The sequence below is a fragment of the Mixophyes fleayi genome, chromosome 10 (genome assembly GCF_038048845.1).
Source record: "Mixophyes fleayi isolate aMixFle1 chromosome 10, aMixFle1.hap1, whole genome shotgun sequence".
Classification (NCBI taxonomy): Eukaryota; Metazoa; Chordata; class Amphibia; order Anura; family Limnodynastidae; genus Mixophyes; species Mixophyes fleayi.
Window position 1 is genome coordinate 13,135,989 of NC_134411.1, and position 15,347 is coordinate 13,151,335.

The following is a 15,347-nucleotide window of genomic DNA, read 5'->3' on the forward strand; positions in this document are numbered from 1 at the left end:
TTTTTCAAACCCACAGTTTAGTAAATACACCCCTAAGACTACAGTCATTGTCATCATACTACATATGTCTACTAACCATGTCTGTTATTCCAGCCGGGCACAGGTTATCTCCCGGGATAAACATTAATTTGGAGTCATCTTTACAACACTGCAGCTGTAAGGAGCAGAATACGAGAAACGTTAGTAACAGCCTCAGTAACAAAACAAAAGTAAAAACAATAGAAACACCGCACCTTAAAAAAACATAAAAGTATCACTTATATACTAGTAGGAGGGTAATATGCCAAGCTGTTTTATACAAGCTGACATTACTGCAATGTCACAGAGATTGAGCCACGGATCAGATATCAGCCACGTATCGGATTACTATGCTTTGGAATGCAGCATAATTGTAATATAAAGGAAATATTTGACTTACGGTCTCATGAAAAACTTTGATCACAGATCTAGCCTTTTCTTTCTCCTCCTTCTTCCCGGTTTTCGCTTGCTCGTAAGCTTCATCATAAAACTGTTTTATCTCTTTCGACACCTGATAAGAAGGAAGACATCCATTTGTACCCACCTTAAAATATCCCTAAAGATATCGGACAATATATTACAATTTAGCCTACTTTTACTATTTCTGCCAAATCCAGAACAGTTATTTAACCTGGTTTAACAGGTGTCACATATTTCTCAAGAGATCATTGTTAACGGCACACTAACACTGTATTTAAGGTGAGTTTGGGGATAGAGCACGTTATTGTATTATCTTCATGTCCTGCTCATTCGGGACAGCCCAAGTTTTTTTTTAACAAACCAGAAAATCAGAATATTTGCATTGCAGTCAGTTAGTTCACAGCAGCACAGAACATTTCAGAAGAGAAGTGTGCTCATCTTGTGGAAGGCAGTAATCTGTTCACTTGTGTAATGACGAGAGTGAAAGCAGAACTGCATGTTAGAGGGCACCGATATGAGGAGGGGAATGGAGGCAAGCAGGAAGCCACAGACTAAAAGTTAGTGCAAGGAGCAGGGTTCCCAGTGGCACATAGTAGTGATATCAGGCTACCTACTGATGCAGAAGATTGTGGTGTCAAACTCATTTGAGCAAAAAGTCATACATTCAACTTGCTTTATTTTACTTCTGTACGTGTCTAAAAGTTAGGTGATAACTGTATAAAAGGATTATTATTATTTTGTGTGGCTTCCATATGTAGTTATTAGGTCTGACAGTAGAGTGCCGTTGTTGGTGTGTGTCACATAATTCCCTTAACACCGCTCATAGCCCTCCTGTCAATCTTATTCATCATGTGTGTGGGTCTGCATATAACACAACAGCTTTGAGTGTGGCCTAACAGCAGTGGGTGGGTACGATGAAAATACAAAAATGTGACAGAGAGCAGGCAAAGTAGAGGCAGTCACAAACTGTCTTTAACCCCATGACTGCTAAGAGGGATTGAGAATGGCCGTCTACATGAAGCCCAGAATTGCAAAGAGCAAGTCTCACTTATCCTACAGTTAAAGGGTTACAAGGAAGTCTTCAGATTACTGCCCACTGTGATTGCACCGTCCCTATTCAACAAGCCCTAAAAATGCCAGGGATGGGGGAGGCTCTTCTGCTCTCCCCATCCCCGGTTCTGCAAAAACTAGGGAAAAATTCCTCTTTCAAGCAAGGGTGATCCTCTGTTGATATCGCCTGCTGATCATCTATCATCAACAGTCAATTTATACATTGAACTAGTTTTTTTTTTTTAATACATTATTTTTCAATTACAAAAATGTTTTAACTAGGGGGGGCTTTTTTCAGACCCACAATCCCCAATGCTACTTCAAAAAGTGGATGGGGAGACCTTGTGTGAAAGAGGATAGCCTCCCTTATTTGCAAAATATCCATGGGAGCTTTTTATTTTTCTTGTCATTATCAGACAAAGAAACTGATTATTTTTAGAGAAATAACAATGGCAGATGCATACTTGTATTCCTGGTACTCATACACATAGGACACCATTCTACTGGGTAGATCAGCAGCTATTCATCATAAATATTACAATACCGCTTTGGCGCCACCTTCTGGAAACTACAGTGCATTCCAGGTTTGGATTAGAAAGCTAACTGGCACTTCCTTTGATGACGGAGGTTGTCTAATTTCCGTATTGGTAGGCTATCCTACAATTTTAAGTTTCATTAAAGCAAATCAAAAATAACATAGAAGTATATGGAATGGGATGCATACATTTTACAGCATAAACAGAAACAATCCAAACGTACAATAAAACAGTGCTAATATATAGCAGCACAGACGAAGCCTGGGAAAGACGCTCAGCTTCACCCTTTTTCAATTTTTTACAATGCGCTCATCTCATATTTGGAAACAAAAATCCCATAAAAAGTGGTAGCTGCATATTTGTACTCCTGAGACACCATACACTAAATCATCCCTTACAAATGGGGCACCATTCTTATCCTTAGACCGCTGCTCTTGTGAACGACGGGACAATACCTATTTCTCAACTGTTTGATCAACTTTTTTGGGGTAGTAAAATGTGTTTTTTTCTGCTAGTCTGCAACTTTCCAGAAACCACTATGTATTCTAGTCCTGGTTTGAAAGTTAATGGCACTCCAAAAACATACTGGTAGGTTAATTGGCTGCTATCAAAATTGACCCTAGTCTCTCTCTGTCTGTCTGGAATCAGTGTCACTATATAAATAAATGGTGATGATGATGAATGGTATTTACTGAAATGCTAAAACAACAGCTTAGTGGTTAGCACTTCTGCCTCACAGCACTGTGGTCATGAGTTTGATTCCCGACCATGGCCTTATCTGTGAGGAGTTTGTATGTTCTCCCCGTGTTTGCGTGGGTTACCTCCGGGTGCTCCAGTTTCCTCCCACTCTCCAAAAAAAGACGTACTGATAGGTTAATTGGCTGCTAACAAAATTGACCCTAGTCTGTCTGTGTATGTGTTAGGGAATTTAGACTGTAAGCCCCAATGGGGCAGGGACTGATGTGAATGAGTTCTCTGTACAGTGCTGCGGAATTAGTGGCGCTATATCAATAAATTCATGATGATGATGATGATGATTTGTGTGTGTACTGCACATAAACATTACTGATATTCCAGTCAGTATATCATGAGCCCAAAAGTATCAAAATATGCTCATCACAGGGGGTCACAAAAAATGGCTCAGCAGAGAAGAGGTTAAAGAAATGACCATGAATGTGATAAATCAGAATTACAATCTTTATACTATAATATGATTGATTGATACATGTTGAGCATATTACAGCACACCTGTGTCTAATATCTGTGGGAGCTCACTGATGTCCCTGGTTCCTAATGGACTGAAAGGCTGATGTCATGAGTATCGCTTCAGTCACACAATATGGCTGCCTCCATTGAGTGTTCGTGTACACTTTAAATCTGACTATTTTAAACAGGATAAAATGTCACAAGCAATATGACATCTCTTCCACACGGTGTTGCTCTCTTACCTGTTCCCTGTTTACGAAACCCCAGATACCGGCGGCCACTTCACACGCAAAAAGGATCACTAAACAGGCGAAGAACTGCAGAGATATGAAGTAGAGGAGAGGTGAGGAACTGGGGGGGGGGGGGGGGGGAGGAGAAGGGGTGTAAGAGGGGTTCTCACTGCACCGAAGTGTTTCTGCAGCAAAGGGATAGCACGATACATGTGTGGCTTGTTACATCCTATGCAAATAGAACATGTTTAATTCATTGTCACTGGTCCACTTTTATATCAGCATTGATGCGGATGTCCTTTTAAAACATTAACGTTAACTCATGCGATCGTCACCATTGTAAGATGAGAGGTGAGAGCGGACACCATCATCCGTTGTGTCTCTATGTAATATCTGTTGTGCACAGTGAAAGTTATCTATGATACCCTGGCTGTGCACTGAAGAGCCGAGATGGGAACTGCCTGTGCAAATCAAGGTGCACGTCTACTATGAACTCGCAGGAGACATCTCCATGAACTAAGAGTATGTGCATAAGTGTATAGAGATGTGCACTGTGCAAAAGTGTAAACAGCACATCAAACCCAACCTCCAAATACCTTAGTGCCCCCTCACCCTTTCATTAAATACATTTTCAATTTTTCTCTTTAAATTAACCTCATTTGTGGTTTAAATGATGAGAGTGAGGGGACATCTGTCTTATTTTTGGCACTTTTGTGTTTTTTTTTTCTTTACACTGTACAAAGTGTAACTGAAAGGTGCAAAAAGCTTCTCATTAAATGTAAAGGGCCAGACCCGACCTCCGCCAGCTTGGAGTCCTTTTGTGGAATGGTAATGGCTGACTGTCCCTCCACGCAGCCAGGAACGCCCCAAAAATGCACTCTCTCAGCCCTCTCTCTCATTTCAGTAATCTTGAAGCGCAGAATTAAGCCTCGTTTTCGTACTGCCCCACAAAACTGGGCCCAACGGTGTATCCCGTAGTTCACCCAACTCCTCCCTTTCCTGGTGCAAACGTCTGCTCCTCCCTCACCATCGTAAACCTTTGAGATTTAGCGCAAATCCAGGCACATGAGTGCAAATCAGCCTGAATGACACTACCAAACAGCCATTTAAAAAAAATAAAAGACTAAAGCACTCAATTGCTTGCTGGCAAAAAGTGCACTGCTGAGTTTGGAACACATGGTCATTATTAATTGAACTAATGCAGACATTGCAATTCCAAAGCAGTCTCTAATTAAGTATGTTCTTCTTAAACAGCAGCACCGATGGCACGCCTACGGCAGAGCAGATGGACTATTTTAAATACTTACGCAGGTGGCATGTAGAAGTATAGAGAAAGGTCTCCGTTACTTACCGTTCCCAGAAGACACTGCGATTCCTGAATGGCTCCATAACATCCCAAGAAACCCACAAACATCATGACGGCACCAACAGCAATGATTATATAGATGCCTGGAACAGAGTTACAACATACGGTTATGATATATACTAGCACTGAAAGCTGTGATTCAAGTGATAGCTGACAATTCCCAGCATGCAAGCTGATATTTTGGTATAATCAGTTAAATAATTGCTGTAGTACCATTCAGATATTAGTTTCCCCATGTCTGATTTCAATAGACTGCTAAACGTTTAATTCTGGTTGCTAAGGGTTACACCAAATTAATGATGAAATCTAGTTGCTACAGGTTACATCACATGTTTTTTTGGACCCTGCTATTCAATAAGCAACTTTGTGGAATACTGCATAAAAATATTCTTAAAATGTCATTTATGGAATGACTATACATTTCTAAGTCATAATGTACTTAAAAAAAGTATTTATTAAGGATATACATGTTATATTTCCATTCCTTAAACGTCATTTTTGCCGTGCATTCTTGAGAAAACGGACATTTTTATAGTTGTTCACTAATCTGTTTTTACAGGATAATTTCCTCCATAACTGCTGGTTTCGTTGAAAAAATATATGTAAGGAAACCACATAATGTGTATTTCTATGAAAGCCACATTTTACCATGCTGTTAACTAAACCAAATTCACTCACTTAGCATAAGAAGAGGTGGAAAAAAGCCCCATTACAATGTTATAGAATAGTGAGTACAAGGAAAGACAACCTAAACACAAGTTTTATAGACTAGCCCCCAATTTTTAGGTAATTTGGTTACTGTGGTGACACAAGGGGTCTGATTCATTAAGGATTTTAACTTGAGAAACTTCTTATTTCAGTCTCCTGGACAAAACCATTTTACAATGCAAGGGGTGCAAATTAGTATTGTGTTTTGCACATAAGTTAAATACTGACTGTTTTTTCATGTAGCATACAAATATCAACTTTAAATTTCAGTGTACAAATAAGCTATCAATTATTTGTGTGTTACATGAAAAAATAGTCAGTATTTAACTTATGTGCAAAACAGAATACTAATTTGCACCCCTTGCATTGTAACATGGTTTTGTCCAGGAGACTGAAATTAGAAGTTTCTCAAGTTAAGATCCTTAATGAATCAGGCCCAAGGTCACTGCAAAGGCTCAAATTAGGAGCTAAGATATGCGACAAATACAAATGAATAACGCAGCACTCACCAATGTAGAAGGTGGCTGGAACTTGCTTGTCCCCAATTTGCTGGATCAAAAGGTTGGACGTTTTAGGCTCATGTCTAAGCCATAGGGCAACTCCAAGAATAACGCCTCCTGCCAACTACAGGGGAAATGTTAGAATGGATTACAAAAAATCATCATTGAGATCATTAAGTCTATATAAAAATCTGCTTAACACTAAGGAACTGTTAACAACACCTGACACATTCAGCTACATGACAATAGTGCTATGTAAGGTTGTCTGCAATGCCGTTAATGTGCTCAGCAGATGAAACAGCACTTAATCCAAAATACGCTTCCGAACAGGTATATCTTTAAGAAACGTATAAGTCAAAATCAGATGCATTTCTAAGGGGTGTGGTTAACTTGCGTCTCTGCACTAGTACTCTACTGAACCTACACATGAACACCCCTGACCTGTGCCACAGTGGCTAAGTGGTTAGCACTTCTGCCTCACAGCACTGGGGTCATGAGTTCGATTCCTGACCATGGCGTTACCGGTTTGGAGTTTGAATGTTCTCCCTGTGTTTGCGTGGGTTTCCTCTGGGTTCTCCGGTTTCCCCCCACACTCCAAAAACATACTGGTAGGTTAATTGGCTTCTATTAAAATTGACCCTTGCCTCTGTCTGTCTGTCTGTGCCTGTGTGTGAGTGTGTCTATATTAGGGGAATTTAGACTGTAAGCCCCAATGGGGCAGGGACTGATGTGAATGAGTTCTCTGTACAGCGCTGCTGAATTAGTGGTGCTATATAAATAAATAAATGATGATGATGATACGTATCACAAACTATGTAAGTTGTGTGCAATCACAATACGACAGGTTTATACAACATCTTTACAGGGTGCAAACAGGTTTACGTCCAGCTCTAAATCAAGCCCTAAATCTATATAACGCCTGCAGCGCTTTAAAGCATAAGTAATACATATAGAACATCATAACAATTTCATGATTTTAACATTTACACAAACATAGAGGACTGGAAATGAGAACCTTGCTCAAAGAGCTGACAATCTACTTTGTTCCTCATGCTAAAGATTCTATTGGAAACAAATCAAATGGCTTGCATGAAGTGATTCTCATATGTGCCAGTGATTTGTCTTCACTGACAGTTATACATTCCATCAGGAAACACTTTCACAATGACACATCACTACGCCCCAAATATAAGAATATATATTCTACAAGAGAACTTACATATATTCACGTGATTTGTGTATTATAATGGGAATAACCTTCCCTCGTATTGTAAAATATAAAAAGCCACTGAGGAATATGGTGATCATGGGCCTGACTCAGTAAGGAACTTAAATTAAGAAGTTTATTATTTAAGTCTCCTGGACAAAACCATGTTACAATGCAAGGGGTGAAAATTAGTTTTCTATTTTGCACATAAGTTATACCGCTTTCATACTGCCGCCCCGGCAATATCCCGGGTTTTTCAAGCCAGGTTTTTGCCGGGGCTCGGAGGGTCCCAGCTCAGAAACACCATTCATACTGCACCTCGGACCCGGGAATTTCCTGGGTTGACCCCATTCATACTGCACAAGTCTGTGCCCTGGCAATTTGTGGGAGTCATCACCAGAGCAGTTTTCATTGGCTGAAAAATGGTGATGTCATTGAAAGCGGACTGGTTTTTTGACGCATAAACTTTTTCAGTGAAATAAAAGCAATTTTCTCCAACAAACTCCGATTCTGCTTCAGCTTGATCTGCACTCCACCATCCACCATTTCTCCTAAACTCCTTCTCGAATCTTCCATGCTCTCCCACCGATGACATCATCCTCCAGAGACAGGCAGACAGCCAATCAGCTTGTTTTCTGTGCAACCCGGGTTGAAAAACCCGGGTTGCACCATTCATAGTGCAGGCAACCCGGGTCCGACCCGGGAATTACCCCTCGATAAATCCCGGGTTGAAGACCCGGGTTTTTAGACCCAGGATTTTTGACTTGTATCATTCATACTGCTCCAAGACCGGGGTCGTTTGAGCTCGCCCCGGCAAAAACCTGGGATTTTGGTGCAGTATGAATGGGGTATTAAATACTGACTGTTTTTTCATGCAGCACACAAATACTTGATAGCTTATTTGTACACTGAAATTTAAAGTTGATATTTGTGTGCTACGTGAAAAAACAGTCAGTATTTAACTTGTGTGCAAAACAGAAAACTAATTTGCACCCCTTGCATTGTAACATGGTTTTGTCCAGGAGACTTAAATAAGAGACTTCTTAATTTAAGTTCCATAATGAATCAGGCCCCATATATTTTACATAGGTCAGGGTTATCCTTTTAATTTTACAGTAAGTGAATACAAGATTCCTTCTACAATAATCTAATTTCAATTTTAAACAAATCAAGTTGATTGTACCAGCATGACATGACATATCATCACAAAATGCATCATGTGACTCAAGAGACAACCCCTTTAAATATGAAATATATTTTACAGGAGTGACGCTGTTAGTCTACAAATATAATTTTTACAATATATTTCTGTCACTGTTCTATTATCGCTGTATCTTGGAAAGTTTAACAGGGGAGGTGTCAGAAAGTTAGTGGATGTTGATAGTTTACAAAAAGGACTGCACAAGGTCAGCTAGGGCATTGCTGAGGTTTACTGACTCAGATCCTCTTCCTTGGGAAGGAAGCTTCAGCTGAACATGTTTTTTAAGAAATGCCGGGTCCTATCTTGCAGTTACACAGAGAAAGAGAGAGGGTCATGGGGTCACACAGTAGGTGATTTTTACGGCAGGAAGCAGGAGATGTGTGAACTTTAAATCCCAGGGACGGAGCATTAACCATATTTAGAACATAAATAAATATTTTGTGTGACATTAATACAATGCTATTTGTTACTGTCAAGGGACTGAAATGTGAAATGGAAAATCAGCACCTAAATTAGACATGTTTTTTTATGCACCACAAACACAAACGCTACTTAATAATGTCACACATTAACCTGGGCATAAATACCTGTACCGTTAGGTACTTCTTACACGTAGAGGCTTGCAATCAAATATAAGAAATCAATAAAAGATCTGCAACATTACTGCTCACTGTCTGTTAGGTGGACAGTAATAATACAGCTTGTTGACTATATATTGGTAAGATCTGTAATCAGGATCCACACACTCACTGTGACACTTCTCAGCGCCGGGCGGAACACTTGAGTATGTGTGAAAAAAAGAACAGGAAGCAACTTGAGGAAACAGGAAAAGTGTCTGAGACTGAGCGATGGGAGAGGGACAGGCGTGCATGTATATTAACTCCAAATGAGAATGAGATTAGCTCTGGGCCTGCCTCCCACATAATATTCATATGATAAATATATGTCAACTAAAAGAATGTTAAGGCAGTAGGATATTACAAGGTGGTGCCAAGGAGTGTCATTAAACCAAGGACCGGAGGAACATGGGCAAGAAGTGCCATGGCTGCCTGCCCAGCAGTGATCATAGTGCCAAGGAAAAACACTGGATAGACAGCTACACTAAACTTACAGATAACCACAAGTGAGGGTGGAAGGATGTATAACAAGCACAAGAGAGTCAGGAAAACACTGAAGCCATCCAAGCACAATCACTCGCCATTTGACTCCAAATTCAAGAATTTACAGGTGCAGGGAAGGTTCCTGCCTCTAATGCCATTAACCTGACACCTAATTCGACTTCCCATGCAACATAAAAGTAAACCCCTTCTCCAGAACCAAACAAGGTTTGGTTAATATAAATGGCAGCACAGTGGCCTAGTGGTTAGCACTTCTGCCTCACAGCACTGGGGTCATGAGTTCGATTCCGACCATGGCCTTATCTGTGTGGAGTTTGTATGTTCTCCCTGTGTTTGCGAGGGTTTCCTCCGGGTGCTCCGGTTTCCTCCCACACTCCCAAAACATACTGGTAGGTTATTGGCTGCTATCAAAATTGACCCTAGTGTCTCCCTCTCTGTCTGTCTGTGTCTATATTAGGGAATTTAGACTGTAAGCTCCAATGGGGCAGGGACTGATGTGAACGAGTTCTCTGTACAGCGTTGCAGAATTAGTGGCGCTATATACATAAATGATGATGATGAATGGCGAGGGGCAGTCTGGTTACCAGCAGCTGACTGTTAAGACTTCTATAATGATTGGTTCATGTTTCAAGTCTCCATCTTCACTGTCTATCCTCATTCTAATCATATCACACCACCAGTAGCTGCACAGAAATGCCAATTGTCTATGTTTGTTTTATTATTGTTGGCTAATCATGTGTCTACCTTATCGTAGCCACACACACAGTTTCCCCCACCAACAGCTACAATTGTTATTCTGTCTCAGTCCACCCCACCTCTTAAGAGTGTAAGCTCATGTGGCCAGGACCATCTTTACCTTCTGTTTCTTGTCATTGTATATAATGTATTTGTATTGTGATCCCCAATGTACAGTGCTGCGTTATGTCATCTCTTAATAAGTAAACTGAAATAATAATAAAATGAGAACATTGTATCTTGTATAATGGTGTGTAGGGCTCACAACTAGTAAGTGGTATTTCAGTTGTAATACTACGTATTTGTAGTTGTAGGTAGCTGCATACCACCTGCCTGCCAATCACTTTGAATTCCAATAGAATGACATGGTGCTGGGGCGCAGGCATCTGCATAGATATTTTGTAAGTACACAGTACAAGAATTCGACATTAAGGTTACACTATGCAGGCGAAGGGGACAATCTCAGCCAGCTAGATGAGGCATTTATTATAAAATATTAGCCTTAGGCTGGGTACACACTATACAACATTTCGTTCGATGCAATATTCTTAATGATTTTACCAACAATTAAAAAAAAAAATCCCAATCAGCATGCTGATTCTTGTGTACACACTAAACACATGTTATGCGATTTACCTTCAGATCTGTGATCTTCATCTGTCATAACCATCGGATGAAAAGATTGTGACTCTGCACACTCAATAGAGATCTATGAACACTGCCTGTCCTGAGTGTATACACACCGCAGAATTGGAACGACATTGTTCCATTGTTGAACAATAATCGTTCATCGTTGGGGTGTACACACTAATGCAATATTGGCCTGAAGAGTCGTTTATCGCTTGATTGACGTGATAATTGGCTGAAAACACTGTAGTGTGTACCCAGCCTTACTCATTTAAATTAGGTAAAATACACAAGAGGCAGATTTACCAAAATGTTCATTCCCATTAAGGGACTCATGTGGATTTGACCTCATTTGCACCCCGAATATAAGCAGGAAGAGACGCACAACTACATCCATGTGTTCAGCCGAATGTATCTCAAGGTGCGTCCAGCTGTGTCTCAGTAACGTGCTCCTGGTTTACACCAGGAGTAACAAGTGTGTGTTAGATAGTGTAGAGACGTGGCTTGACATCAATTTAGTAATGTGAATGGACGGCCACGACTTCATGTAATATAGTAACCACACTAAAGAAAAGTAGATTCGGTGGGAGGGGTCAAGCTGCAGTCAGCCAATCAGAAACAGCAAGCTAGTGCTGCTGACCAACATCATTGCACTAGCTCTCCAGCACCTGCAAGAAATACGCCTCCTGACAGGTGTATGTGCATTAAAATCTACTTCAGTTGCAATTAAGCAAAGGCCCTCAGTGTACACAGCCTGCACTCGCCTGCCCCTTCTCTCCCTTTTTCCAACTCTCCAGTCAAAAGGAGTCATCAATGTAAAATGTATTATAATCTGCAGATGGCTGACCCTGACCTTCACAGTCACTCAGACAGCCCAAGTGGCTGAAAGGATGCTGTGCCCTTACCACTGATTACCTCAGTCGCCCTCACTCTGCACAGCATTCTTCTGCGGAGGAGGGGGGGGGTGGGGGTCATGTAAACATAGAGAAAGGAGAGGGTGCAGTGAGCTGTCTGTGTCCTTTTTACTTGAGCGATGTCTGTCAGCCTTGCTCCTGTGGGCCTTGTTTCTGGCCAGTGGCAGAACTACCATTGGAGTGGCAGGTGGCGTGCACCGGGGACCATGGAGATAACGGGGCCCGCTACATGGCAGATGCAGAGGCTCAGGGCCTTTGTTCCCTCCTCCCTGCACCAGGGCCCATGGCTCGCTAGTTTTGCCTCTTACCGTGGCCAACCCCAGCTGGCTGCTTGTGCTGATGAAAGATCAGAGTTATATATATATATATATAGTGCTGCTTATATCTTGGAGCCATGGGAGAATGAGGGGCCAGGATCACTAGGGGGACTGTGGGTTGTTACATAATGGGGGCAATTACTGTAATGGGATATGACGGTGTCCTATAAACAAGGATATAAATCAAATGGCAGGGGGGGGCTGAGATGTATATATGAGAAGCTGGTATATGTGATATTCAGTGAAGGAGGGGTCACATTAATATGGGGGGGGGTATATTGATATAGAGAGGATGGGACAGGGAGACAGATGTATATGAGATGCTGGTGCAATATGTGCTGTATATTAAAGGGAGTGGGTAACATGAATATTGGGATGGGGGTTATTATTGTTGGAGAGAAGTGCACTCCGCATGCTGTCTCCTATCACACTCTCTCTGTTGGTCCTCTGGTGCAGGAGGAGCTGATTAATGACATCAGCATCCTGCTGCTGTATGACCCTAACTGCATTCTATAACTGTTACAACTGCTGCAGCCATTAAACATGTGTGTACCTGCACCACTGCTGTTGTTCTTGTTCTCAATAAACCAACAACTTGGTTAAGTTTAACGCTGTGTGGACTAACATCCCTATCCAACACTGCTGACGCCTTACAGACACCAAAAGGTTCTGCCAATATTTATGACCGTACAGCGAGTACAGGTGTATAGATGAGATGTTGCTCTGTATTTGAGGGGAAGGGGGATACTGTTATATGGAAAGGAATGTGTGATCACCAGGTGGGCTGGCATACTTATCAGTTGTCTTCTGTTTTACAAATCTGCTGTATTTCCCTATACCCTAACCTATTGCACCCCTGACCTCCCTAATGAGTTATCCATCTGCTGTCCCCTTTCCTATGTGTTAGCCTTTTTGGCCTGCTGACTGCTCTCCAGTTATGTGTTAACCCCTTCTGTCCTGATGTCTGCTCTCACCCCATGTGTTTTCTGCCAATCTGATATTTATCACGAAAAATTACTTAATATTGTTTTTGCAGGGGAATTTTTGCTGTCTCCCAACCCTAGGCTGAAGACATGACAAAGCCCAGAAATTATGGGCCTGGTCGTGTGTGCTGTTCTTTGGTACCATGCTGTCACTACAAACACACTGAAGTGCCACCATGGGTTCTTAAGGGGGAGTCCATGCGCACTCTACACCGGGACACAAAAAGGACAACAGCAATATACACCTTAATTATACTGGTTCACAAGATGTTTCACACAGATCAATGTTCTCCCCAAAACCCTTTTCCCAGGTTTTACTTGACACCAAGCTTTTGGCGCCCAACAGAGTCCTATTACAATAGAATAAACCATTGCATCTCCTATTATAATAGGCACTGTGTGAGCACTACAGCCAGCAGTGTGTGTTAGACCACTGACCACCAGTCTGACCAGTCCTGGCAGGTGTAGGCAATAACCGCCAACATTTTTTATTATTAATAAAGTATTATAGCTGCTCCCATCCGGCTACTTCTTAATGCCACTTGGCTTGAAACAATTTCTGGGGAGAATACTGCAGATAATAACTCCACACAGGATTAGTGTATTGAGCACACACAGGAGAGCTTAGTCTACACAAGGTCAATGATGATGGATGGATGGTTTCAGCTTCCTTTCAGACCAGCTACACTGCCCTAGGACTGTTGTAGTCTAAGAAGAGCTTCCTGTAAGGGTTGTTTGTCATGCAGTCTGTATACTTACTGATCCGGAGCTCACAGGGAATTATCTGCTAGATAAATTACGTTATTCATCTTCATGGTATCCAAGGAATGAATTGCAATTTCCTGTGAATTTAAAGATCATGTACAAACTATACATAGTTTTCATATGGTTATGTATGGCTTAAGCATACAGTTTTTAAAGTCCCTTGACCCATATATTTGCTATAGTCATCAGGACACAAGTTTTTGTGTCTGTATCTTTGCTCCACAAACTGCCTTGGCTCGCTTGACTCAGTTTTGCCCTATGGAGACCAGGAGTAAATGTATCATCCTCCGATTTCTGCAAGTCGCCGGAAATCTGTGACTTTGCAGTGAAAATTTTCACTGCAAAGTCGCCGATTTCTGGCGACTTGCAGATATCGGAGGATGATACTTTTACCCCCAGATGACTTCTATATAAGTGCTTAAAAATGGAAATGCTTGTATACCAGTTGGACACATACATATTAGACCCCTAGCGTAGCAGTGGGGAAATTAATTCCCACTCTACTTTTTCATTTGTGCCCATATAAGATGGTTACCCAGAGAAAATCAAGTGACTGTCCTTTACCTCATCTACTTGAACTAGCCAGTAGTACGCTCACATAACTTAAATATGCTGATGCCATATCTGGCTCATTTACATGGGCTATATTGCTTACATGCTAGATGGTACATAAAGTGGATGTTTGCCTCATCCATTGCAAGCCAAAACAGGTACTTGTGGTATGTGTATCACTGCTGCCTATAAGCCCCTGCTCTCCTCTCCTGGTGTTTGCTGGGTTGGGGGTCATTATAGTGAAGGGCAATGTCTGAGCTGCCAGATAAGGCCCCACTGCTTTCAGCAGTTTCAGTTTCAGAGCCTGATGTTCTCTTCATCAGACAAGTGTGTCACAGTAATCACATGACCAGACCTTACTAACTGGTCCTTGGATGATGCTATATGATCTAGTGACCGCACAATTCCAGTCCCTCGCTATGCACACAAGCAAAAGTTTCCACTGGTCGTGTACATGGGCTTAGAGACATACACTGACTGAGCTGACGAAGATACACTGTGGACAATCGGCAGGCCTTCAGGAAGTGTGACAAGGTGAGGAACCAGGCCTGGAAACAAACCAGAACTTCACACATAGAGCTTGAGCAGACATACGTACTCTTGGACACCAAATGAATATTTATAGATGAGAAGTAGCTCAGCACCATGAAGTGATAGTGTCATAATGGTTTGCATGCAAAAACTGCTCTGGGCAATGTAATATTCTGACTTGGAATCCAGAATAAACAACTGTTGGGTGGGCTGTGAGCTTGCAGAACATAAGGCAAGGGACAGTCCAGGTCAGAGCCTTATAGTATCCCCTAGGTAACCGAGGCATGTCAAAGCTACGATAATCCCTTTGTTACTCATAACTCACCAGGAGTGGAACAACAGACGCACAAAAACATGGCAGCA

The 15,347-nt window shown here is 41.6% G+C and overlaps 1 protein-coding gene across 1 annotated transcript in view; it reads right to left on the bottom strand.

Moving 5' to 3' along the window:
* The window catches only part of CD81 (CD81 molecule), a 45,845-nt gene that overhangs the window by 11,120 nt on the left and 19,378 nt on the right, over positions 1-15,347 (bottom strand). Inside the window, exons 2-6 of the mRNA XM_075187886.1 lie at positions 6,044-6,158; positions 4,812-4,909; positions 3,473-3,547; positions 419-529; positions 77-154 (exon numbers count right to left, since the gene is read on the bottom strand). Of these exons, the coding sequence (XP_075043987.1) occupies positions 77-154; positions 419-529; positions 3,473-3,547; positions 4,812-4,909; positions 6,044-6,158 (477 nt within the window). The remainder of the gene's footprint in view (positions 1-76; positions 155-418; positions 530-3,472; positions 3,548-4,811; positions 4,910-6,043; positions 6,159-15,347) is intronic.